Source organism: Camelus bactrianus, chromosome 12 (assembly GCF_048773025.1).
Source record: "Camelus bactrianus isolate YW-2024 breed Bactrian camel chromosome 12, ASM4877302v1, whole genome shotgun sequence".
NCBI classification, from domain to species: Eukaryota; Metazoa; Chordata; class Mammalia; order Artiodactyla; family Camelidae; genus Camelus; species Camelus bactrianus.
This window is the reverse complement of record NC_133550.1, coordinates 67,649,595-67,676,314: the sequence shown is the minus strand read 5'-3', so window position 1 is coordinate 67,676,314 and position 26,720 is coordinate 67,649,595. Positions and strand designations below refer to the sequence as shown.

At 53.4% G+C, this 26,720-nt stretch overlaps 1 protein-coding gene across 2 annotated transcripts in view; it reads left to right on the top strand.

Moving 5' to 3' along the window:
• Window positions 1-26,720, top strand: part of CELSR1 (cadherin EGF LAG seven-pass G-type receptor 1) — a 134,547-nt gene that overhangs the window by 28,599 nt on the left and 79,228 nt on the right. Inside the window, exon 2 of one of the 2 annotated variants that reach the window (XM_074375747.1) lies at window positions 21,378-22,016. The exons of the other annotated variant lie outside the window; for it this stretch is intronic. Within the exon in view, the coding sequence (XP_074231848.1) occupies window positions 21,378-22,016 (639 nt within the window). The remainder of the gene's footprint in view (window positions 1-21,377; window positions 22,017-26,720) is intronic. 2 annotated transcript variants of the gene reach the window in all.

The window sequence follows — 26,720 nt, the reverse complement described above, 5'->3', positions numbered from 1 at the left end:
TCCCATGTTTTATTTTAATTTTTTTTACAGTCTTCCTATCCCATATGGCTCTTTAATTTATTGAGTTAATTTGGGAGTAACAGTACAAAGTAAAGGTTTAGTTTTTCCAGTTGTCTCAGTATCTCTTATTCACCCAGTCCCTCCCCTGCTCCTTGAAATGCCGCTTTGATCACACACTGCATGCCCACAGCCACGTAAGCGGGACTGTCTCTCACCCTTGCACGTGGCTGTCTGTCCCCACCCCACCCCACCACACTGTTTTAATTACGTGTGTGTCGTAGCGTGTTCTGAGAGCCAGTGGCACATAGTTCCTCACGTTGTTCTTTCTCATAATTTTCTTGGGCTATTCTTCGGGATTTTCTCTCTGGAAGTGGTAGGTATTACCTTGTTTGGGAAAAGGATCTTTGCAGATATAGTTAAGAATCTCAAGATGAAATTATCTTGAACTAGGACGGGCTTAAATCCAGGGACAAGTCCTGAGCCACGCAGAGCAGAAGACACAGAGAGAAGGACGTGTCGATGGAGTTGTGTTAACACCGCCCAGTTTGTGTCTCTTTGTTACTGCAGGTCCAGGAAGCTCATCCACTTTGGGACAATGTCACATCTTTACAATATTGTTTTTCTGTTTAGAAACGTGCTATGTTTCTTCATTTCTTGATGTCATCTTTTTTGAGGGGCTGGTAATCACATTTACTTATTTATATTTGGAGGAGGTACTGGGGATTGAACCTGGGACCTCGTGCATGCTAAGCACGCGCTCTGTCACTTGAGCTATACCCTCCCCCCACCTTGATGTTATCTTTTATGTGCTGTAGACAAATGAATCATGTTTTCCATGTACAGATTTCATTTTAGGCTCATTTGTGGGATTTTATGGGTTTTGTTGCTGTTGTGATAAAGACTTGGTTGTTTTCCATTATTTTTCTAACTGACTCTTGCTGGGTGTCGTAAAGTGACGGATTTTTGTCTGGAGATTTTGCACGCAGCCACCTTCTCAAGCTCTCTTGTTAATTAAAACAATTTCTCAATCGATTCTCTGGGAGAGCTGCTATATTGACTCAAAACAACATAGGTTTTTTTCCTTCCTTTCAGTTATTTTCTGTCTCCCTTTCTTCCTGTCTTGTTTTGTGGTCTGGTGGTTTTTACCCTTGCAGACCCCACACCGTCCTTATTCATTTGCCAACAAGCAGGGTTAGGATCTCCTGGCATGAAGTCCCAGAGTCAACTCTTGACCCGAGACTTGTGGTGACACTTGTTGCTGGTAATGAGTGAGCCATGTCACTCAGTCAATGTCCATTTGGTTTCTACTATAGGCCAGACTTTGTTTTAGATGCTGGGTATACAGCATTATACTGGAAGTCAGCCAATGCAGTAAGACAGCAAAAAAATTAGCTGTAAACTTAACACCATTATTATTGTGAATAATATAATCTGTAAATAATAAAATTGCTACTATTCACAGATATTATGATTACATACAAAGAAAATCCCAAAGAATCTGCAAGTAAGTGATTAATAATAAGGGAATTCAGCAAAATTGCTGGAAACCTGAGTAATATATGAAATCAAATGTGTTCCTGTGTACCAACTGTAAATGGAAAAGGAGATGAGAGATATTATTTTCAATAACATGAAAGATCAAATAACCAGAAACAACTCTAATAAAGGATGAGCAGAAAACAATAAAACATTATTGTGAGGAATTCAGGAAGACGTACATAAATGAAAGGATTAACCATGTTCATGGTTTAGAAGACAATATCGTAAAGATGTCTTTTCTCCCCAGACTAACCATAGATTCAGAGCAGTACTAACCAAAACCTACAGGATTTTTAGGGGAAATTTAAAAAATGGACAAGTTGATTATAAAACTTGTATGTAAATGCATATAAACTTACACGCAAATACACGTAAATTTACATGTATAAGTTACAAGTTAATTTACGTATGTATTTATATGTAAATAAGATTGTATGTAAATTAAGCAGACAGAGAAGAGCCAAGGCAATCGTGAAGAAGGATTTGGGAGGATTTGGTCGGCTACATGTCAGGGCTTATTAGAAAGCCGTTGTAATTAAGAGGCTCTGCCAGTGGCCGGGGATAGCCAGACAGGCCAGCGGAATTGACCGGAGAGCCCGGAGAGCAGACTCTGCCTGTTTAACAGTGTCGCAAGGAATGGAGGGGGAAATCAGAGAGCCGACCGCTCTCCAGGAGGACAGGTTCTGGGCCTGCCTCTTTTTTCTTTTTTTTTCCTGCATGTGCTTCATTCTGAATATTCCCTTTTGACCTGTTTTACAGTTTACTTTCTTATCAGCTGAGTCTAATCTATTCGATCTAAACCGGCAGGCCCTACACCCACAGGCAGGGGTCCTGCACGGTGGTCACACACGGTTCCTCCAGGCCCCTGGGCACCCAGATGTCACACTACCTCCTCGCCCAGTTTATTACTGTCCCTGAAGGCGTTGGGGCCCAGCAAACTTTCTAGACAGAGCTGGCACCCCTCAGGCTCCCTGTGGGCGAATGAAAGTACACAGACCAGAGGCCACAACACGGGGGTGCAATAGGCATCTGGTGAGTAGAGGCCACGGATGCTTCTCAGTGTCCCTGATGCAGGGGACACAGCCCCGCACAGCAAGGAATATGCCAACCCCAATGTCCAAGTGCTGGGGTGGAGAAGCCCTGTTTTAGGAGATCTGTGGGGTGTGGATTCAGCAGAGCCCCTTCCTGTCCTGGGGGGTGGGGTGTCCTGACTCCAGCCGTGCCAGGAAGCCCTCCTCCATGCGAGAGGCAATGGGGCGGGAGGCAGCCTGGAGCTTGGAACCCCTGCAGGACATGGGCTTGCATTTTGGCACCTCATTAACCAGCCGGGTGACCCTGGGCAAGTCACTTAACCCCCTGACCCTCCGAGGCCTGGGCTGTAAGACACGGGATGAAAGCCGCCGGGCAGGACCCCGTGGAGGATTCAGAAGTACCAGAGCTGCGTCCCGCAGGCTGGGCGCTCACCCAGAGGTCAGTTGATGATAAGGCCCCAGGACAGGCAGGTGCAGAGGCTGCGGGAGATGGTGCTGCGGGTGTTTCTGGTCCACAAGCAACCCCCGGCTCCCCACTGTCTGCAGGCGGCCGCCCGCGCCGTGGGAGTGGTGGAGGGCGGCTGCCTGGGGTGACCTCTGTTCTGTGCGTTTCACTGCAGGTCGTATTTCAGAAGTATCTTTTGAGTAAAAAGATTATGGTCCTAGAGTGCACGGGTGAGTGGCTTTCTATTTGTCTCTTACTGGGCCAGAAGTCGTTTAGACTGAGAACAGGAACATTTAGGTGGAGGCTGCCGCAGGGAGAGCGTTTCAGGAGCCCGGCTGGGCTGGAACCTCTCCAGGTGACCTGGAGAGCCCTGGTCCACCTCCGTCCCATCACATGTACATCAGGGAGCAGGACCCTGTGGTCTCGGGGGCTCTTCCGGCCGGAGGAGGCTGGGACCCTAGTCCAGGTGCTCTGGGTGGCTGTGTCCAGGTGACACCCTGTGGGGTGAGGATGCTGAGACCGACAGGGGAAGGGCCAGGTGGGATGGCTGAGGTCTGGGTCTGCTCTCCGGACCTGAGTACTTGTCCTTGGAACCCCGAAACACTGGCATTTCCTGGACAGTCTGAACGCGGGTCTTGGCAGCCAGCAGAGGCCTGGGCCCAGGCCCCATCTCTGAATCAGGGGCGCTTGGGCCTCGGGGGTCCCTCGGAATCTGAGCAGCAGCTGCCCCTCTGATTAGAAGGGGCGTGACGGCCACTCGGCACCTGCAGAGGCCTGGGCGCCAAGCTCGGGCCTCCTTCCTCCTGTGGCCATTAGACCCTTCCCGGTGGTGATAAATTATGGCCTTGCTGTCCCCGGAGCAGCAGCGGTGGGAAAGCTGTGTCTTGGGTTAATAGTTAAAGTGCTCTACAGAAAGGCACCCCTCCCCCACCCTGGGCCTGTGGTGGTGCCCCGGGATTATCACTGGCTGGCCCTTTGGTCTGGGACAACTGGAAGAATTGGGGACAGTGGCAGTTTGTTGGTTAACAATTTTAAACAAGGAAAAAGCACGTACGCATCCCTAGGACTGGTTATAGACTGAAAATAAGGATCCACTAAGCTCCTGGCAGCTACTTTTCAGGCCAGTGTTGTCGCCGGCAGGAAGGGGCTGGCCCTGGCTGTGGGCTGTGTAGGATCGCAGCTGATTTATCCCTTCCTGCCACCAAGACCCCAAATGCCACGTGCTAAAAAGAGGAGCACCGCAGTGCAAAGCAGCGGCTCCCGCTCTTCAGCAGAAGACTGCTGTTTCTAGAAACATTCCTGCTGCGTGCCGCAGCAAGGCGTGCGGCGCCACCCCCGCTTCCGTCAGGCCTGTGCCGGGGCCCCCCCGGTGCTCCCGCTGTGCGACAACACGTGTGTGCACACGCGAACACGCACACACGTGGTTCCCGGCGCCTCTTCGGACGCCCCCAGTGCCTCATGTCCTCCTCCTCGCTCGCGCTGACCTGTGTGGGTGACTGGCGGGGCCCGCGGCCTAGAAGCAGGACAGGCTGGGCTCCTTCACTGGACTTGGCAGCCAGGACCCCCAGACACACCTGAGGCTTCAGCCTCCCAGGCCATCCCGATGTCTCCGTGTCCCCGCCGGCCACTATGCCTCTCTAGGCCCAGTGGGGCGGGTGTGGGCCTGGGGTGTAGCTCTGCTCTGAGTGGGAGGTGGGGCAGCCCCAGCTGCCATTGTCACCAGGTGCAGTGACATAACAGGGACAGGTAGCAGCCCCGAGCACGTGCTGACCACAGACCTTCACCCAGGTGCGGTACCTGCCCTGCTGCAGCTCAGGGCAGGGCCCCCCCGCCCCCGCCAGCTCCCTGGATGCCCCTCCCCCACCTCCACTGTCACCCTGGACGCCCCCCATGGCACTTTCCACACTACCATTGTCTTTGGCCCCTTCTGTCACCCCTGTTAGGCTGAAGACACCCTGAGGGCAGCAGTGTGGTTTCTCCTCTTGGCCTCCCTAGCTCTGGGCCTGGAACACAGAGAGCTACGAGTATTTGTTGAATTAATGAGTGACGGCAATTTTAATTAGTTTCTTGAGTTTGGGTTGCAGATTAGGATCATTAAAAAGGTTTATCATACCAAATACCGTTTAATTCTAAATGAAATGTAAATACAGTGAACTCAGGTATCCTTTCCAGCACCCTTGGGGGATGCACGAGGGAAATGCAATTTGTTACGTTTAAGTCACCCCTTAATCACTTAATGACAGGATGCCTGATATTAGATTAATCTCTTCCATTTGTTTAGACCCAGGCTAAAGGCGCCCTTGGAAGAACTTGGAGCTGGCATTCTCCTTTGGAACCTCAGAAGTGTGTGTGAGTGTGTGTGTGCAACTGTGTAGATGTGTGTGAGGGGCATCACATGGAGGAGGGGCAGGGGTGGGAGGCCCTGGCCAGGCGCACAGTAGGTGCTCAGTGGAGAGCTACTCCAGGTGGCCTGCAGGGGTGGGAACAGTGGTGAGACCCCTGCCTTCAGGGAACAGGGGCTGACAGGTGGGTGGGGGAATGTGGGGCCAGGATGCCTCTCAGAGAACATTCCTGATGTGCGGCTTTAAAAAGTACTTGCTTCTTGGGGGGACCATATAGCTCAAGAGGTAGAGCACAGGCTTAGCATGCACAAGGTCCTGGGTTCAATCCCCAGCACCTCCTCTAAAAATAAATAAATAAACCTAATTGCCTACCCCCACCAAAAGAAGTAAAGTAAAAAATAAAAATCTAAAAAAAAAAAGTACTTGCTTTTTTAAGGAATCTAGATCTAGCAGTCCCACTCCTGGGCATAGTTCCAGAGGAAACTCTAATTCAAAAAAATATATGTGCCCCAATGTTCATAGCAGCACTGTTTACAATAGGCAAGACGTGGACGCAACCTCAGTGTCCATTGACAGATGACTGGATAAAGAAGATATGGTATATTTGTGCAATGGAATACTACTCAGCCATAAAAAGGAATAAAATAATGCCATTTGTAGCAACATGGATGGACCTGGAGATTGTCATATACTAAGTGAAGTAAGCCAGAAAAAGAAAGAAAATTGCCATATGATATCACTTATATGTGGAATCTAAAAAAAGAAAGACCCAAATGAATTTTTTATAAAACAGAGACACACTTATAAACATAGAAAACAAACTTGTTACCAGCAGGGGAAGGGAGTTGGAAGGGATGAATTGAGAGTTTGGGATTTGCAGATACACACGACCATACTTAAAATAAACAACAAGGTCCTACTGTATAGCACAGGGAACTCTATTCAATATCTTGTAATGACCTATAATGAGAAAGCATATGAAAAGGAATATATGTGTATATTATATACATGATATAATGAATGTATACGCAGTATAACTGAATCACTATGCTGTACACCAAAAATTAGCACAACATTGTAAATCAACCATTTCAATTAAGAAAAACAAACCTGCAACACAAGAGCATCTTTGGAGCAGAACAGAGGGGGCCATGAGGTGTGTCATCTGGGTAGTAAGACCCACCGTGGTTCGCAAGAGCAGAGCCCGTTCCACACACCCCGTCTGTCCACGGACGGCAGCGGATCGCCCCAGCTCCAGCCCCCTCCCCGGACTGAGGGCCTGAGGGTCCCGGCGGAGAGCACACACCTGGTGGGGGGAGGAGTGGGGCTGCAGCGTCCCTCCTCGGCGGCCCAGAGATGCTCAGGCTTTGGGTGTGTTGTGAATGGGGAAGAGTCAGCGGCCGGATGTCATCGTCAGCTTCACTGGACGTGTCCCTCCTCCCAGGCTCCCTGACAAGGAGGCTGCGTCCCCACGTCTGTGCAGAGCCTACACGTCAAAGTGGAGTTTTGAGTCTTTGAGTCTCCTCATCTCTGACTTGAGAATAGGCCCACAGCTCATTAATTTCAGCGGAAGCAATAAGGGGGCGCTAAGAAAGGCCGTGGAAGGAGACCCACAGGGCAGGTGTGAGGAAGGGGGCCCACCTTCCCCTGGAGCCGGACCAGAGGTGGGCAGAGCTTGTGTTCCGCCCTTTGGAAACTGGAACTGGATTTCACCATCTGGACGGAGGGGGAAGAGGCCTGAGAGCAAAGTAAATTTAAAGACTCAACTCCAGAAAAAACATAAAATAAAGCCAAGGGAAGGAAGGATGCAAAGACACATGATTTCTCTGTTTGCTGAAAGGTGTTCTCACTGGGTGGGCGCTTTGTGCCTTCTGTGCGTCTTCCACGAGAGCTTCTGGTTAATTGTGACTTATCCTCGTGACGTCATCAGTCTTTGAAATTTAGGATTGGAATTTTCTTAGCAAATATTTAACCAGAAAAAAAAAATCTCTGTTTTCAGTTCTCAGCAGTTGCAATGTAAGGTGTAGACTAATAGATGTCTGGGCTAATATTTGATCTTCTCCCCAAAAGGAAATGATTCATGGGGTCTTCACTGATTGGAGGAAAGGGTCCCTGGAAGTAGCAAAGATGGTCTGTTGCTGTCGGTGGGGGTTGTCCCCACTGATGGGGGGCCAGGCCGGGTATTTGTGGCCCCTGGTAGCCTGCAGGTGAGGTCACGGTGTCACTGCAGTACCCCGACGGCTAGGGCAGCTGCCTTCTGCCTGGGGAGCCCCGGGCTGCACTGGCCCCTCTGACTTGACCTGTGCCACCAAGGGGCCAGGGGCTTTTTGTAGCCTCTCAGTGCTATTGGTGTTTCAGGAGAGGTTCCACTGAAATTATTCTGGAAGGGATTTCAGGGCCCCGGAGTGGGTGACATTCGGGGACCAGGAGGGTGGTCCGGCTAGTTCCCATCAGATGCTCTGCCCTCAGTCTCTTAAGGAAGGCTGTGCCTGTGACTGCCGCTGCCACGGGCTGGGCTGGAGGGATGGCCCTGTCCCCTGCGGGGCCCAGCAGCCAGGGTCCAGCCCTGCCTAGGTCCCCAACACTTCAGCCGGTCCACCAGCATCTCCCTCTCTCTTGCCTCATTCCCCTGGGGTTCTGGGCCGAGGGCTCTCTCTACAGGAGTGTCAGAGCAGGGCAGGGTGGGGACCCACAGGAGTGTCAGAGCGGGGCAGGGTCGGGGGCTGGGGGAAGCCCTGGTTTTCTGCGTCACGCACCTGTGCTCGGCTCCGCTGTGCATTCTTACCTGGAGGCAAAGCGCAGAGCCCGATGCTGGAGGTTCCAGCCACCTTTGCTTTGCGCATTTGCACTCAAATAGGTACAAATTATTGGTATTAGAAATCTCCGAAGCTCCCTCTGCTCATTAAGCCCTGCAGTTAATAATTACCTTCTCTCTGGAAAATGTTCGTGTCAAACAGCAGGGGAGCTGTGTGGAGGCTGCTGGGCCTCCTCCCTGAGGGCTGTGTGTCCCGGGCCGGCCCCCGAGGTCCCCCTCTGCCCCCCAACCTGGGCCCCACATCCCTTGGAGCAGAGTCTGAGCTGTGGGGGCAGCACAGGAGGCGATGGGTGATGAGAACAAAGACTCATTTGGCTCTGTGGTCCTCACGGGCCTCTGGGGGGCAGAGAGCCGTCATCCTGGCTTTACCCATGAGGAGACGGAGGCACGGTGGGGGAAGGGGGCGCCCGAGCTTGCCACAGAGGAGGGGGCCGGGGTGGGGTTGTCTCAGGAGCATGGAATCTGGGGCCTTTTGTGACCTAGGGGTCGCTGGGCGACGTCCCTCCTCCCTCTGCAGGTTAAAGCTGTCCCAGGCCCACCAGATTCAAGAGGAAAGGGATACGAGTCTCACCTGTTGGTGGGAGGATGTCTCAGCCTTTGTGGCCATTTCTTTAAAACCATCACATTCTTCAGTATCCCATCACACCCCAGAGACAAAACCTCGCCTCCGTCCCGAGGTTCCTGTCTCTGGGACCAGGATCCCTGTTCCAGCCGGAAGCCTCGGTCCTGCCTCCTTCCCCACTGCCAGTCATCCCTCACTCCACTCCCATTTTCACCTAAGGAAGTTTTGAAGGAGTTCAGACGTATGAAAAACCCACCCCACACACGCCTGTGCCGCAGGACCCCCGTGTCTCCCCTCGCCCCCCTGCCCCCCGTCCGGCCGACCCCGTGGCCTGTGCGCCTGGCTCTCAGCACGCTGCTGCTCTTCCTCATCGGCTTTTCTAAAATCCCAGAGCTCTGAAAGCCCAGGTCAATTCTGCAGAAGTTCACTCGGCAGCACCGTTTGACCCAGACCAACGTGAGACTGATGGCGGCCTTCATCCGGCCTCGTGGGAGCATCCGCACGCGGAGCAGCAGGAGGCCACGCATTTGGCCGTGCACGCAACGTGCGCTGCATATAACTTTCCAATTCAAAAAAAATTTCCGAATTCCGGAAACACCTGGACCCGGGGGTTTCGGATAAAGGGTGTGGACCTGTGTCGTTAGGTTGTGTCTGTTTCTGGAGCTTGTGCACGTGGCACGAGGCAGTGTGTCTTCCCGGACGCCTGCCCCTTCCGCTCAGCAGCGCCCCTAGTTGTAGCTGGTTCGCTTTCGCCGTTGCGTGGCGTTCCCCTCTGTTGACCTGACGTGCTGCTTGGATACCCTGTGTGCCCTCCTGGCCCGTGAGGGCTGGGCTTCCCCTGGGGTGGTTCCCTGGGAGTTGTGCCCGTCCAGCGTGGCAATGTTGGGTAACTCCAGGGTTTTGCAGAGCGATTGGGCCAATTCACATTTCCACCACCAACAGGCAAGCATTCCTCGCTCATCCTTGCCATCACTTGTTGTCTGGCTTCTTCATTTTTGCCAGTCTGGGGGTGTAAAATGGAATTTCATTGTGGTTCCAGTTTGCGTTTCTCAGATTGTTGCTGATGTGAGCGGCTTTTTATTTGTCTTAGGGTCCAATGTGTGCCAGCTTGTGGCTCGTCTCATCCTTCATTTTTAAAATCAGTTCCTTTGTAAAGTATTTAATGTCAAAATGATACATTTTTCCCTTTATGATCATGTCTTATGTGTCTTAAGAAATCCTTACCTGCCTCAGATCATAAACAATGTTCTGTACAGCCCCTTCTAAAACACGCTGTGCCCTTCACATGCAAGTTCTGAATCCCCTGGAATTGGTTTTGCGTGTGTGTGGCGTGAGATAGGGATGCAGTGCCGTTCTGTCCTCTATAGGGCTGGTCTCCGTCCGATGATCTTGGGACCATTGGTGGAATATTCTCTCCCAGTGGCCAGCTCTGTCACGTGTCACGGTCTCTTCTGGGTCTGTTTCTGGGCACTCTGTCCTGTCCACAGGTCTGTGGGTTGCTCTGTGGACACCCGCTGGTTACTGTAGACCAGGACAAGTACTGATATCTCGTAGAACTGGTCCCCCTGCCCTCTTCTTCAGCAGTGCCCTGGCTGTCGTCAAGCCATTAGAGACTGTCTCACCACTTTTACGAAGGACCCTGTAGGGATGTTGGTAAGAATGGCAGCGAGTCTGTAAATCAGTTTGAGGAGAACTGCTCCCCTTTCCGCATCGGCTCTTCCTATCGGTGAGCGTGGGTGGGTCTTCTTTATTTCTGCCTACAATATTTTGTCTTTTTATTTATAAAGGGCTTCCTTGCCTTCTGTTAGATTTCTTCTTAAGTGCAGTATGTTTTAGCTCTGTTGTAAATGGCATTTCAGAAACGATGCTTTATGAGACTGGTAGGAGAAATGCATTTGGCTTTTCTGTCTTGATCTGTCGCCACCTGGCTGGATGCTTGGAGGCATCGTGACAAGTTGCTGGTGGAGCCGGTGGCGTTTTCCATGCTGTTCATCATATGATCTGTGACAAATGACGTGGTTTCTTCTTCCTTTCCATCCACCCACCACCCATCCACCCACCCATTCTCTTTGTACTGATTAGGCCTCCGGTGCAGCTTGGAAATGGAGACGTTAGCGGGCACCGCTGTTAAGCGTGGCGTTATCCGTTGGGCTTCCATAGATGCCTTTATCAGTTGAAGGAAGCACCTGTCTCTACTTTCTCTGTCCAGTGTCTTTATTATGAGTGATTGCAGAATTTTATTGAATCTTTTCCTCTATTGAGATGCAAATATGCTTTTTGTTTGTTTTTGTTTTGGGGGGAGGTAATTAGGTTTATTTATTTAATTTCTTAACAGGGGTCCTGGGTTCAACCCCCAGGACCTCATGCACACTAAGCATGCACTCTGCCACTGAGCTCTACCTCCCTGCAAATATGCTTTTTTTTTAAAGTGTGGTGTTACGTTAACACATTTTCAAATGTTAAATCCCTAAGATAAACCCAATTTGGTCTCGATACATTGTCTTTTTTATACATGATTATATTTGGTCGACGTGTTCTTTTTTTAAGAATTGTTGCGTCTGTGCTCCTGAGGAACGTGGCCTGCGCTTGTCTGACTTTGGTATCAAGGTTATGGTAGCCTCGCAGAATGAGGTCTTCCATTGCCGTTGTAACAGTCCCGCTGACTTAGTGGCTTGAGAGAACCTCAGTTTACTCTCCGACAGTTCACTGGGTTAGAAGTCTCACTGGGGTGAACCCGAGGTGCGGCGGGACTGTGCTCCTTTCTAGAGGCTCTGGGGGAGACCGTTTCCGGCTTCTCCGGCACCGAGAGGACCCCACGCCCGTGGCTCGTGGGTCTTTCCCATCCTCACAGCCGGCAGTGTGACGCCTGACAGTCTCTGGAGACGTCTGTGGTTGTGACAGCTGCTGTGTTAAGGGGGGGGGGGGACTGGCATTGTGGGTGGGCGCATGGGTGCTGCTGGCACCCCAGTGCCTGGGCCGGCCCCAGCCTCAACATCCCCCCGAGTGTGAGCCGTGCGCCCACGGTGGAGGGAGCCTGCCCGCGGCCCCGCAGTCCCAGCATCACTGCTTTTCTCCTCCGAATCCTAACAGAGCCCCGGTCAGGCCTTGTGAGCACCGCACATCCCCCGCGAGGAGCTTAGTGAGATGAGACGTCCTGATTCCTGTTCGGCAAACGATGCCCACGTGTTGTTCAGCCAGTGCCTGAAATAAAACAAAAACCAGGGATGACAAAGGTTCCTGACGAAACGGTGTGATCCCATCGGAGCGGGACGGCCCGTGTGTTTCCACTGTGGGCACGTGAGCCCTCCCAGTGCCGGTTTCTTTCACAACGTTTAGTTTACAGTGTAAACAGCCGGTGGGGCTTTAGCTCCACACTGGCAGAAGCTCAGCGTTTTCACCAGGAGAAAGTTGTCCCAGTGTCACCGGGTCAGAAGGTGGCTCCCAGCTCCAAAGTCAGAGGCCCTTCTGCTCTGACTTCAGTCACCACTTGGTTTTAAGGAAATCATTTTTAAAATGCTTTTCAAACATTTTTCTTCCTCTTGGGAAATCTCGTGCAAAATAAAGCAAACTTTTGAGTCAATCCTTAACTCTTTCTCTTTTTAAAAAATGGAGGTGAAATTCACATCACATAAAATTAACCACTTCAAAGTGGACAGTTCAGTGGCATTCAGTGCATTCACAGTGCTGTGCGAGCCCCTTCTCGAGTTCCAGAACATTCCCATCACCCAGAGAAGCCCCACACCCCTAGCACTCACTCCCCACTCCCCACCCGCCTGCCCTTGGCAACTACCAGTGTGGTTTCTGTCGCGGATTTACCTGTTCTGGACGTTTCATGTACACGCGATCGCACGAGGCTCATCCGCGTTGAAGCGTGCCATTTCTTTCTGTGTCTGAATAAAAACTGTCCATTGTATGGATAGAGACCGCCTTTTGTTTATCTATTTATTCATCAGTTGGTGGACATTGGGTTTCCACTTTTTGGCTGTTGTGAATAATGCCGCTACAAGCATCCATGTCCAAACCTCCGTGAGGGTATGTGTTTTCAATTCCTTTGAATTCTACCTAGGAGTGGAATTCTGGGTCATGTGTTAATTATATGCTTAACTTTGGAGGAACCAATGCTTAACTCTTGGCTTTATCTTGACAAGAACGTGTTTTCTCTGTCTCAGCCCCCAACTTCTGCGGCCTGGGGCCAGGCCGGCCGCGGGGAGCTGAGAACACCTTCCGGGGGTGGGGTGACGGGGCCTGATACGATTTCAGCCTTCGGGAAGGTTCCATCCAGCAGGGACGAGTTGTTTCTCATGGACTAACCAGGTCGTGGGAAAAGCTGGTTGGATACTAACTTCAGCCGTGGGATGGGAGCTGTATTTCACAGTGAAATCAGGAGAGCGTGTTTCTGAATCAGTGCTATCCAAGGTCATGTGATTTTACTGAAAAAGAACAAATTTGGCAGTGACAAGGGACGGAATGTGTCTTGCCTACTTCTTTTCTCAATTCTTTATTTTCCCTCATTCATTTATGTACTCCTGTTTTTATTTGTTTATAACTGCAGTAAAATTTACAGAACATAAAACAGAGACAGACTCACATAGAGAACAGACTTAGGGTTACAGGGGGGAAGGGGGCGGGAAGGGATAAATTGGGAATTTGAGATTTGCAGATACTGACTACTGTATATAAATTGGATAAATAATAAGTTCATACTATATAACACAGGGAACTATATTCAATATCTTGTAGTGACCTATAATGGAAAAGATACAAAAAGGAATATATGTATGTTCATGTATGACTGAAACATTATGCTGTGCACCAGAAATTGACACAACATTGTAAACTGACTATACTTCAATATAAAAGAATGCAAAAAATTTACATAACATAAAAGTTGCCATCTAACTGTTTTTAGGGGTACAGCTCGGTGGCATTAAGGACATTCACATTTTTGTGCAACCATCACCACCCTCTGTCTCCAGAAATTGTTTGTCTTGCAAAACTGAGACTCTGTGCCTGTTAAACCCTGACCCTCCATCCCCTCCTGCAGCCCCTGGCATCCATCATCCACTTTCTGTCTCTGGGAAGTCGACCGCTCAGGACTCCCCATCCAGGTGGGGTCACATGGCATGTGTCCTTTTCTGACTGGCTTCTCTCACTCAGCACAGTCCTCAGATTCATCCAGGTTGTAACCCGTGTCAGGATCCCCCTCCTCTGTAAGGTCTCCCTGTTCCTCATGCTTCCTGAGGTCATGAATTTTCTCATGTGTCTCCGGCTCACTCGCTCCTGATGGTCTGGAGATGTGGCTTCTCCTTTCTCCACGTCTTGGGAGAGAATGATTCCTTGTCATTTCTAGAATTTTATCCTTTTGGAGGGGAGGAAGGATACTAGGTCCGTAAGTCTGCCTGGAAACAGTAATGCAGCAAGATCAAGTTGCATATTTTATTTGAATGATTGCAGACTTGAAGCTGTAGATATTTTATTTATTTATCTTTCTGTGTGATAAATCATCTTTGTTATTACTGCACAATATTGAGATAAATAGTTACAGGCATGCACCCCAGTGTTCACAGCAGCTCTATTTACAACAGCCAAGACATGGAAGCAACTTGAATGTCCATGACAGATGACTGGATAAAGAAGTTGTGGTCTGTAATATATGTGCACATATAAGATGGAACAGTACTATATATGTGTGTGTATATATATATTACATAGAATGGATAGTACTCAGCCATAAAAAGAAGAAAATAATGCCATTTGCAGCAACATGGATGGATCTGGAGAATGTCATTCTAAGTGAAGTAAGCCAGAAAGAGAAAGAAAAATATCATATGATTATCAGTTATATGTGGAATATAAAAAAAAAAGTCAAACGAACTTATTTACAAAACAGAAAACAGACATAGAAAGCAAACTTAGGGTTACCGGGGTGGGGAGGAGGTGGGAAGGGATAAATTGGGAGTTCAAGATTTGCAGGTACTAACTACTATGTATAAAATAGATAAACAAGTTTATACTGTACAGCACAGGGAACTGTGTTCAATATCTTGTAGCAACTTATGGTGAAAAAGAATGAAAACGAATATATGTGTGTTCATGTGTGACTGAAGCATTGTGCTGTGCACCAGAAATTGACACATTGGGAACTGACTATACTTCAATTGAAAAAAATATATATATATACATAGAAAAAGCAGTTACAGTCTTACCAGCCAGTACTTTAGATTCATTTTCAGAGTTGGAGAAAATTCAAGATGCTGGAATCAAAGGTCTTTATTCTAAACTCCCGTAGTTCTAACTGTGGTGATGATTACGGCATTTGAAGTACAGTGTCAGCAGCCAGAATGATATGTTTTACCGTTTTACAGTATAACCTTCAAATCCCAAACGTGTGTTTTTAGTTTGTTTATTTATTTTTATGGAGAACAGTCAGTTACGGCTTGTCAGTTTCAGGGGTGCAGCACAGCATTTCAGTCATGAAGCTGTGGACAGTCGAGGGGAGCATCACGTTGTGGGCTCGCTCTCCCCGCACGTGCGGGCTTCCCAGTACTGGCGTGTGCACTGCCATTTGCCTGGACCAGCGATGTCCCGCTGGGGGACGACTCACCGGGGACCCTGAGTCTGGCTGGGCCCGCGTTCAGAATGGCTTTGATCTTTCCCTCGCGGCTCCTCACGGCTACTGCCGTCGCTGACAGGAAGTTTAAATTCCTTGTGGCTGGTTAGCATGCTTTACTGGGGCGGTCAGCAGCAGTGGTAGCTGCGGGAACGTGGATGGAGCCAGAGCCCTTTCCGAGTGCTCGTGGCCGCCTGCCTGCCTGCGGCTCCTGCTCAGGGCCTTCGGGGTTTCCCAGCACCCTTGCCAGGCTTCTTGTGCAACATCTAATTGTGCCTGAGATGCTGGTGCTGGAACGAGACTCTCCCTCCCGGGCCTGAGGCTCCTTCTCTGGGGACGAGGCAGGAGAAGCAGCATGTTCTGGGGCCAGGGTGCCCACCAGGCCTGACACCAGCATTTGCCCCGCTGTCCCCTGAACACCTGTCACCTTGTTCCTCTGAAAGGAGCCCAGTCACAGGTTCTAGATTCAGCTTTTGTTGCCCAGAAAGGAAAGAAACCAGATGCCCTCCGGGTAGCAGATCATAACATCACACCTGTTGTCTGCCCTCAACTTGGCCTCAAAAATACACCGCACCCTGCGGAGAGAATGCAGAGAACCACTGCAAAGTCCCCTGGCAGGCCCTCCCTGCCCCTTGTGAGGCCTGGGAGGGGGCAGGACAAAGGACAGGAGTACAGCCTTTGTCCCAAGCCAGCCAGACAGCAAACACTGCCCAGTGGATGCGGCCACAGCTGGCCTGACTTTGCTGTCACGGGCTTTGCCGACCAGGCCTGGCACGGTGCTGGCAGTGGGAGACCGAGCTGCCAACTCCCAGTTTAGACCACAGTGTGCATGTAATGGGGTGACCAGACTCCAGCCAGTGGTCATGCTCTGTCCTGGGACTGGCTGCATCTCCAGCTGCTGGTGGCCCCACCTCACCGTGTTGTCCCTAAGGCTGCGGGTGTTCAGCCGGTCAGACACCAGCCTCCCCTGAGTCCCTAGTGGACCCTCCTGAGCTGGGACCGTGGTCCTATGGGCACTCTGTCCAGCGTTGTAAGGGCTTGAGCCCAGTCAGTGTGGGCCTGCCGCTTGGTGCCCGAATGGCCTTAGCTGGGCTTGTGGGTCAGCCCTTGTGCCTCAGTGCCCTGATCTGTGAAAGACCAGCAGTGTTGGCCCTTCCGGGCTGTGGCAGGGATGGGACGGGCAGTGCGGGGAAGAGGCCAGTGCGCAGCTGTCCCCAGCAGCAGTGCCGCACCGTCTGTGCACAGACCAGTCTACACTGTGAGGACGTTTCTCCTGCGTTCACCCCCCACTGCCCCATGCTGAGAGCCCTCGAGGCCCCTAGCATTGGCGGGCCTCCACCTGCCTCTATGGCCTTGTCTTGCTCAACACACATCCCCGTCTGTCCTGGGCGGAGCGGCCCTCAGAACCTCAGCATGTGGTATGATTTGGAGGCAGGGTCTGAGCAGATGTGACTGGGCGTCGACATCAGGTCTTCTGGATTTGGATGGATCCTGACCCCCCACTGGTGTCCTTTTTTTCCTTCATCTTTTTTTTTTTTAATTTCAGTATAGTCAGTTTACAATGTCGTGTCAGTTTCTGGTGTACAGCATAATGGTTCAGTCGTACACACATATACATATTTCCATTTTCATATTCTTTTTCACCATAAGTTACTATAAGATATTGAATATAGTTCTCTGTGCTGTACAGTAGAAACTTGTGGTTTACCTATTTTATATATAGTAGTCAGTATCTGCAAATCTCGAACTCCCAATTTATCCCTTCCCACCCCCTTCCTCCGCTCAGTAACCGTAAGTTTGTTTTCTGTATCTGTGAGTCTGTTTCTGTTTTGTAAATAAGTTTGTTTGACTTTTTTTTTTAGATTCCACATATAAATGATATCATGGTATTTTTCTTTCTCTTTCTGACTTCACTTAGAATGACAGTCGCCAGGTCCGTCCGTGTTGCTGCAAATGGCATTATTTTATTCCTTTCATGACTGAGTAGTGTTCCATCATATAAATATACCACAGCTTCTTTATCCATCACCTGTCAACGCACATTTGGGCTGTTTCCGTGTCTTGCTATTGTAAATAGGCTGCTGTGGGCACTGGGGTGCATGTGGTGTCCTTTTACGAGAGGGGAATCTGGACATGGACTCGCCAGATGATGAGGCAGAGACTGGAGTGAGGCGTCTGAAAGCCGAGGACACCGAGGACTGCCAGCGTCCCCGGACGCGGGGACAGACCATGGAACGGATTCTCCCTCAGAGCCTCAGGTGGAACCCACCCTGCTGATGCTTGATGTTGGACTCCTGGCCCCAGACCGTGCAGCCCCCGGACTGACTTGCCAGGCCTTACTGCTTTCTCACATTTTGGGCTGGGAAGACCGTTCCCCTCCAGTGTGTGACAAACTCCATTCCAACTTGATTCCCCCTCCCTACCCCCCGCTGCCTCCTGGGGTCCTTCTGGATCGCCTCTCGTAAGTTCAGCTCCGGCCCTTGCCCGCTGTGGTCCGCTGGCGCCTTGGGCCCTGGGACACCCCGTGTCGAGGGCTGAGTGAGCCACAGGGATGCAGTTGTGGTCCAGGGCTGACCTCTCATCAGAGCTGGAGGTGTGGATGGGCCCCCCACTCCAGGAAGACCTGCGAAGCCCTCCCTCATCTGCACCATCCAGGGTTTTGTGGGAAGCATCTGGCGGTGGGCGTCCCAGAGCCCCACTCTGCCATCTGTCTGTCTCTTTCCTGCTGTGACTCAGGGACAACGAGGTGACTCACCTGCCCTGGAGAAAGCCATGCAAGTTACACTGGACGGATTCGGAGGCGCTGCAAGGCCGGCCTGGAGGTGCTGGTGCTGCATGACCGAGCGCCTTCCCCACAGGCTGGGGGAGCCCTGGGCGAGCTCCCTGTCTCCAAAATGAAAACAGGCTTCTCGGGGTGACCCTAACGTGTGCTCATACAGGAAGACAAAACGGCAGAGGAAAGCATAGAAGAAAGTGAAACTCGCCTGAATACCAGCCACGCGACACCCCTGGCCAGGACTTCTCCAGTCCGTCAGGGCCCTCAAAAGCAGGGAGAGCCTGAGAAATGGTGACCACTGAGGGCCTAGGGAGACAGGACGACTGCGTGTCATGTGGGATCCTGGACGGGAGCCTGGGACGGAGAAGTAAAACCAGTAGGTAAGACCAAGGAATCTGAATGAAGCGTGGCGTTAGTTGATAACGCGTCCATAGCGCTTCATTGATTCTAACAAAGATGCCACACCGACGTCATAACGATATTAATTCCAGGAAGACTGGGTGCTGGGTGTGCGGACCTCTCCGTGCGGTCTTCCCAGTTTCTCTGTAAACTAGAACTGCTCTAAAATTAAAAGTTTATTTAAAAACAATAAATTCAGCGACCCAGATGGAATCACTGTCAACACTGAAGTTTCTGCCATCCCTGCCGACAGCTCCCTGGACTTGTGCACAACCGTGTTTTTGTTTTGTGTGGAAAAGTGACTTACTCTCCCCCTAACATCACGTGGTCTGGATCTGCCCTGACAGCGGCGGAGGAAGATGTCGGCTGCCGGTCTGGCTATGCCGAGCTCCAGGGTCAGGACAGCTGCCCTTACTTCAGCGGCTCCCTGTGATGGGCAGTTGGGTTTGTGCCCATGGAGACTCGGAAGTCCCACCCAGGTGATTTAGGTACAGAGCTAACCCATCGCCTCCGGGACCTGGTTGTCCAGCACAGTCCGTGGTCCTGAGAGAAATTAACGGTGAGATTAATAGCAAGGTGTGCGTTTTATTTTCCAGCACAGTCGGTGTAAGTTAATCTTCCATGCTGTTTTCTGGTCCTAACCTGGCTCTTGGTTCCTGGGGGCTCCTCGTGCCGTGCCCCCCAGAGCTGCCGGCAGGAGGGTCCCGGCACTGGAGCCCCCGCCCGCCCGCGGTGAGGGGCGGGGCAGGATAGCGCCGAGCACGCCAGCGCGGCCTGAGCTTAGAGCTTAAATCTGCATGACCTTCGCATCTTGGGGCAGAATCAATCCCTGTGTGGTTGAAGATTAAAAGGATGTTTCATAACAACTGCTACCAGGAAACAAACAACATCTTATATCCTGTATTATTGTAAATGGGAGTTTGCGAAAAAGAGAAAAGAAATACCCACAGAAAGATAGCTTACGTGGGAAAGTGGAGCCTCTGCTGCTGTTTGTGCCAGTGTCAATCTTGGGGTGAAAGAGATGCCACTGGAACTCTACCCCTCCCCCTCCCTCCTTCTTCCCCCTCCCCTCCCCCCTTCTTCCCCCTCCCCTCCCCCTCCCTCCCCCAAATGTTTATCCAGCAGCTTCTGAGTGCCAGGGACTGTTCTGGAAGTGATGGGTTCAGCAGGAACAAGACCTACAAGTTCTTGGTCCTCACGGGTTCACGGCGAGGGTGAGGGGGAGATTGATATGAACAAATAAAATCAGGCTGTGGCTGTTCCTGTGTGGGAATTAAAGTTGGGATGTGGCAGAGCTTGAGTGGGGGGATGTGAAAGGTCCCTTCTGATGAGGGACATGCAGCTGAGACCTGGGTGGCTGAAGGAGCAGCTGCTGGTGATGGGAGGACAGTGTTCCAGGCAGAAGACGAAATGTGCAAAGGCCCTGGGGCCAGGAGAGGGAGTGTGTGATAGGGAGGGTGATGGGAACAGACCTTGCAGGACCATAACGGGGTAAGCGATATGGGTTTTATCTTGGGTGCCTTTGGGGGCCCCAAAGGAGTGGCCTGGTGAGGTCCACGTTTTAGGATGAGCTCTGTGGCTGCAGTGTGAATACAGGCTCGTGGTTGCCTGGGTGTGGCCCATGTGGGGGGGAGGGGGGAGGGCGGGGCCGTCTTTGAGGCTTTCTGCCGCAACGTGCTGGGCCCTCTTCTTTTGCCTGATTCCTCTTACTTCTTCCAGCCACCGGCCCTCTGTCTGTGAGCTGCAGGCATGGCCTCAGGTGTCGACCTTCTGCCCTGCAGAAGCTGTAGACAGCACTGAGCCGTTGCCTTGCTGGCCTCTGGGTTCTGTGCCAGCCTTCCAGGTGCCCTCCCCACACCCAGGTCACACAAATGTTCTGTTCTCTCTAAATGCAGCACCGCCAGGTTATCGCGAGGACCGGATGGAGGAGTCCTAGAGTGCTTGGTGCCTGACCTCCTAGGTGGCAGGCGTTATCACTGGGGGGAGGCCGGGGCCCCTCCGCCCGAGCGTGTGTTCTCGGGAGGGAGGGTGGGCTTCCCTGGGTCTCAGGTTTTCTCGCCTGTCAGGCGGGGTGATGCTGACTCTCTCAGAATCTTCTGGAATCTCAGGCTTGCACCTGAATGCGTTGTGACTTCTGCAGTGGTCCCGTTTCTCCATTGTTTGGACAAGTTTTGTGACTCATGGTCCCCTCAGACGTGGCTATGGTCTCCTCAGAGAGCCCCCGTGGTGGTCCCCGCACAGCTCCTCTGGGCTCAGGATCTGTGGCGTGTTCAACTTGATAATGAACATATTCCACCCTTTCCGGCCCCCAAGTTCTAAGCGCCTCACTTCATGATCTGTTCACGTGCGTTGGCTGGGATGCAGCATCCTCCGTGCATCTGTCTGAAGCATCGTGTGCTGAGCCTGTCCTCTGGGCTGGGTGCGCAGAGGCGGGTGGGACGCAACAGAGGGAAGAGAGGCCGCCAGCACAGCACGACCCAAGGCTGGACCTGGGCAGGACCGTCCCGGCACTGTGGGGTCTGAGCTGGGCTGGGGGGTGGGCGGGGCCACCTGGAGGCTGGAACAGGTGCAGAGGAGGTAAAACAGGGGCTCAGTGGCCCCGGGTGCGAGACTGGGTTCTAGGCAGGGAAGGGGTGGATCACGGTGGGTGTCGAGATGCCCTGCCCTGTGGTTGGGGGTCCATTTGATGGACTAGATGGTAGCTGTGCTCTCAGAGGGGAGCCAAACAGGGTCTGGGGAGTGGGGTCCAGGTGGTGGTCAGGAGTAGGGCAGGGCATGGGTTTCGGGGGTGCTGTTCCTGGTGGGGCCAGTGGGGACCGGGCAAGCGGACACTGAGTGACCCCCCTTGTGTCTCGCAGACGGCATCCACAGCGTCGTGGCGCTCTGCACCCTGCGGGTGACCATCATCACGGACGACATGCTGACCAACAGCATCACCGTCCGCCTGGAGAATATGTCGCAGGAGCAGTTCCTCTCCCCGCTGCTGTCCCTCTTTGTGGAAGGTGTGGCCACGGTGCTGTCCACCACCAAGGATGCCGTCTTCATCTTCAACATCCAGAATGACACGGACGTCAGCTCCAACATCCTGAACGTGACCTTCTCGGCCTTGCTCCCGGGCGGCGTCCAGGACAAGTTTTTCCCCTCAGAGGACCTGCAGGAGCAGATCTACCTGAACCGGACGCTGCTGACGGCCGTGACTGCCCAGCGCGTGCTGCCCTTCGACGACAACATCTGCCTGCGGGAGCCGTGCGAGAACTACATGAAGTGCGTGTCGGTGCTCAAGTTCGACAGCTCGGCCCCCTTCATCAGCTCCCCGACCGTCCTTTTCCGGCCCATCCACCCCGTCAACGGCCTGCGGTGCCGGTGCCCGCCCGGCTTCACCGGCGACTACTGCGAGACCGAGATCGACCTGTGCTACTCCAGCCCCTGCGGCGCCAACGGCCGGTGCCGCAGCCGCGAGGGTGGCTACACCTGCGAGTGCCAGGAGGACTTCACTGGTAGGTGTCAGCACGCCCAGCTCGGGGAGGGGTCGGGGATGCCCCGGGTTACCTGTGCTTCGCACGAGGCTCCCAGTTCACAGGTCGGAGGGTGCTTTCCTCTGTCTACTTCCCTCCCGGGGACAGGGTCTAAGGACAGACCCCGGGCCCGGGTGTCGGTTCTGCATCCTGACCACAGCTCCGAGGTCTCTCCTGACCCCATGCCACTCAAGCCACCCTCTTTATAAAGATAGTAGGAGGAAGATGATAGTGTGAGGGGCACCTAAAAACCTAAAAAATCCACGGACGTGTAACGACATGGGCTTGTTTTAAGAGGTTTCCAGTGCAAAGTAGTTCCTTCTGGATTTCAAATTCGGTTGGTTGTCGTGAAACAGTGTCGCTGGGACAGAAATCATCATCACTTGGGTCTGGAACGGTGTTCGTTTTTTCATGCCTCTTTGTCACTGTGGAAATTACTCATCTTGGCGGCCTGGAAGATACACTTACCTAAGACATCCTGATTTGTCAGGAAGCTGAGTTGCTCTGCAGGCAGCTAGTGGTTACAGAGAAAGCTTCGCACCCTCTTGGCTTTGGTCTTCGATGGCCTGTTCTGTAGATGTCCAGCCCATGTGACAAACAGGCGTCCTGTGGACGGTGGTGACGGTCTGTCCTTTGGAAAGTTCTCTGAGTGTAGGGGGGACCTGACTTGTCCCGGAGGTAGTTTGGGATTCTTTCACAGGCTGTGTCCTTGGTTAACGTTTGGTGTAAACAGTGGGGAAATGGTCTGTGCAAGTGTGGGACGCAGCACAAGCTGATGGGGCTTAGGACCAGGGCTTATGGTATTAGCAGGCATTCATCAACAGGAAGAGAGCCCCCCTGGGGTGGGGGCACAGCGGGAGGAAGGCGGCTGAGCTGAGCGGGTGGTTTGCATCCAAAGGGGAGGAGCCGCCTGGAGAGGGGGTGTTAGGCAGCCTGGGGAGACGGGTGTGCGCCCCGGCTTGCCACGTCTGAACACCAGCCTGGGTATAATCTGCTGGCACTGCTGCGGCCGGGAAAGGCTTGACTGCCTGCCCGTGTCTGGCTGTCTGTCTGTCTGCCCTGCCAGGGTCCAGAGCTCTCTTCCCCATGCTCTCTCTAATGTTAATCCTGAAGTCCTGACAGCTGGGGCTTGGGGGTGAGCGGGAACGGAAGGCAGAGGAGACCCTGGCCCCCGAGCCCATGCCTGGGCGTCCTGGTTTTGTCTAGGAGCTGCGGTCTGCGGAGCCTCACCTCGGGACTGGTGGTATGCCCACCCTCCCCTGACCGCTCTGCAGCGTTGAGCTGGCATCTCGGCCTTTTCTAGTGCCTGACCGGGTCTGCCAGCCCCGGCAAAGTCAGTCCCCCTCGAGATGGGTGAGCTGGTGTCCCCGTCCCCCTCCTGGACGGCGAGTGCTTCCATGGACAACTCCTGCTTCTGGTGGAGAAACCATGGCCCTGGCCCCTGGGAAAGGGCCTGGTGCACCCCAGAGAGTCAGCCAGTGAATTAGTCATTGACTCACTCTACAAGTATCGAGTGCCTGCTGTATGCCTAGGCAGTGTGCACGTCAGACCCACCCCTGCCGGTCGGGTGGCCACCCCAGGTTACCACGTGATCGACCCTTTCACTGGTGGAGACATGGGGCAGTGGGGACCTGGTGCGGGAGACCCCTAAGCGCCCCCACAACCTGGTGGCTTCATCCTGAAGGCGGGTCAGAAGCCCAGGGAGGTGTATACCACAGAGCCCAGCCTTGCCTTGTGGCTGGAATGGCCCGGGTTCCGGAAGTGCTGGGCGTGAGCCGGGGGCCACGTCTGGACAGGGTAAGCAGAGGGCCAGTTGGGACCCGTGGACCCCCGGATCCTCTCCTGCCCGTGGGCTGGAAAGGACTTCCGAGTTCTCAAATTTCGTTTTAATCCACAAGAGTCATTTCTAGCGAAGTTATGCCCAGGAGTGGCCCAGGGTGTCATCACCTGAAATGTCTCGCTGGGCAGGGGACTAATTTGAATGTCGTTGGGACTAAATTACCCTATGTATTTCCCTCCGAGATAAGGCTGGCTCAGACTGATGAATCCTGCTGGGTCCCCTTCCTCCCTTTCTCCTTTCTTCCTTTGAAGCCAGGCTCTCGGAGGAGGTAATGGACCTACTTACTCGCGGTGACAGCTGCGCTGTCGTCGCCGCGGTTCTGTTACTTGCTCCCCGGTAAGCCGAGCGCGGGCTGGCGGGCGGGAAGCTGGAGGCGGCCCAAGGCTGCCGGAGGACCCTAGCTTCCTGTGTAGCCGCACGGAGACGAGCTGGGAGAAGGAAAGTCTCAGTTCATTCCAGGAAATGCTGCTGGATTGGGTGCTGGAGAAGTGCTCCTGCAGTCCCAGGGGACCGGGACCCCCGTCCTTGCAGGGAGCCGGCGTGTCCCCTTCTCACCCTGTGTCGGTGCTCTGCAGGGAGCGGTGGTGGGGATCTGCAGGTGACCCCACTCTGAAGGAACAGGGACAGAAGGACGGGAGGCAGAAACACCACGGGGACGTTTCTTAGCTCAGCAGACGTTCCTCAGTGACTGTCGTGTGTGACAAGCACTTATGCCATTTTCCTTGCTTCCGGCCCCTCAGTCTTCCGGTCTGTAAATATGGTTTTGGTTTGAATTAAACTCCCCAAGGACGCAGCACGTCTTCCCCATCTCCTCCCCGCTGCACCTGCCATCCCTCTGCAGTTCCCTCCCTCAGGGTCCAGCCCAGTGCTGCCCCTGCTCTGGGAAGTTTCTGGAAGGTTCCCGACTTCCTCGGGCAGTGATCGCCCATCTCACCGGAAACTCCCCCGGCGCTGTGTTTCTGTGTTGGCTGCTCTGCTCTCATTTTGGGTGTGATTCTCTTATTTCTGTGACCCTCAGGACGACAGTGACCTGGGGATGGCACTTACCGGGCCCATTAGGTGCTCACCGTTCCATGTGGTTCTGCACACGTTACCCCAGTCCTCCCTGCAGCTCTGGTGGAGACTGTGGCACAGCACATCAGAGTTTCTAGCCCAGAGGCTCTTGACGGGGTATGGCTCTGCCCCTGGGGGCACGTCTCATGAAATCCAACGACGTGTTCGGTGGTCACAGTGGGGGGCGGGCCGCTGGTGGCCGGGGGCCAGGGCTGCTGCTCACTGCCCTCCGGGCACAGGGGGTCCCCACAGAGAACGGTCTCCACCGGGAATGAGTTGCCGGTGGAGGCAGAAACGCCCTTCCGCAGACTCGGACAAAGGGTGAGTCAGGATTGGAACCCAGGGTTCTGGCTCCTGAGCTCAGGCTTGTCGCCCGTGGACTCCTTCAGGGTGGAACGACGCAGGTCACCTGTTTACCAGGTCCTTTCTCTTGTTTCATGGACTTCACAGCACCTATTAAAGTCGCCTGCCGTGTGCAGGGCGCTCAGGGTTCCCAGGGCAGCGTGCTGAGTGATAAAAAGCAGTGTCAGTGAGCAGTGGCCCGGGAGAGGGTTTCGCTCCGTGGCCACCCTGTTACCTGAGGGCTTGGCAGAAACTCTTCTTTTCCGGGAAGAGACGAGGCTGGTTAAACCCCGGGCGAGCCTCAGGATGCGCTTCTGGGTCCTGGTCCTGTTGCGTCTGCTGCTTGGTCTCCCAGGTTAAAAAGTCGAATCATCACTGCTCCTGACGTGGGGGCACACGTCCACCAGGCTCTGCCCAGGCCCTTTCCCCGTGCCCGCCACAACCCTGTGAGGCGGGGACAGCTCTCCCCCGGTTCAGGGACATCGAGGTGCAGAGCTGGGTCGGGGACCCGGGGGCCTCCCTCCTGAGCACCGATTCTGGATACCGTGACCCTGCCTCCCTGCCCTGGCCCCTCCTTTCAGCCCACTCGGGGCTCACGGTAGATGCACCCCACACCCCACGTTCACCCTGTCACCCTGCACACCGCGTTGCTGTCTGCTCCCTCCCCTCTGCATCCAGCATCTTCTTGCATCAGCACAGCACCAGGCATCCAGTAGGCGCATACTAAGTACCATGCAGGATGACAGGGTCGGGGTGAACAGGTCTGCTCCTCCTCGGGGTCCGCGGTTCTGTGTTGCGCGCAGAGCAGAGCCTTCGCTGCTCCTGTGACTGAGCTGGAGGGGACAGGGCTCCCCCTCCGACTGCTCCGTCCCTTCCTGTCCTGCGGCTCTGCACACCGGCCATGTGGGTCACAGCAGGTGCTTTCGCGTCCCCAGGCCCGCAGCTGCCTGGGAAGCTCCTCCCCTTCCTCCCACACGTGCGTCTTCACGGTGTGGAGAGCTGTGGGCACATGGTCAGTCGCCCCAGATCGATGTCGGCCCTGGCCCATGCCTGCGGAGGCGGCAGCTTTGGCATCACTGGGGAGGGAGGGCTCTCCTGGACTTTGGGGCGTTCTGCACTTTGAGGGGTGAGGGGATGGAAGGGAGAGGCCTGTTTATTCTTGAGCCTCCCTTCTTAGAGCCCAGGCTGCTTGTCTGGGTTCAGAGGGTGTTCTGGTGCATACCAGCGAGTGGGCCTGCCTCTGTGCGTGAAGGACACGGCTGCCCCTGGGCTCTGCACGTCTGTGCTGCTGGCCTGTTTCGTCAGGGGGCGCCTCAGCAGGATTTAGTCTGGTTTGGGGATCAGTGGGTCAGGGGCTGCTTTGAAGAGTCTCAGTGATGCTGGGTTTGAGCTTGGTGCTAACTACCCCAGAGCAGGACGTCCCAGGTGTCCTGTGAGAGGGCCTTCTGGGA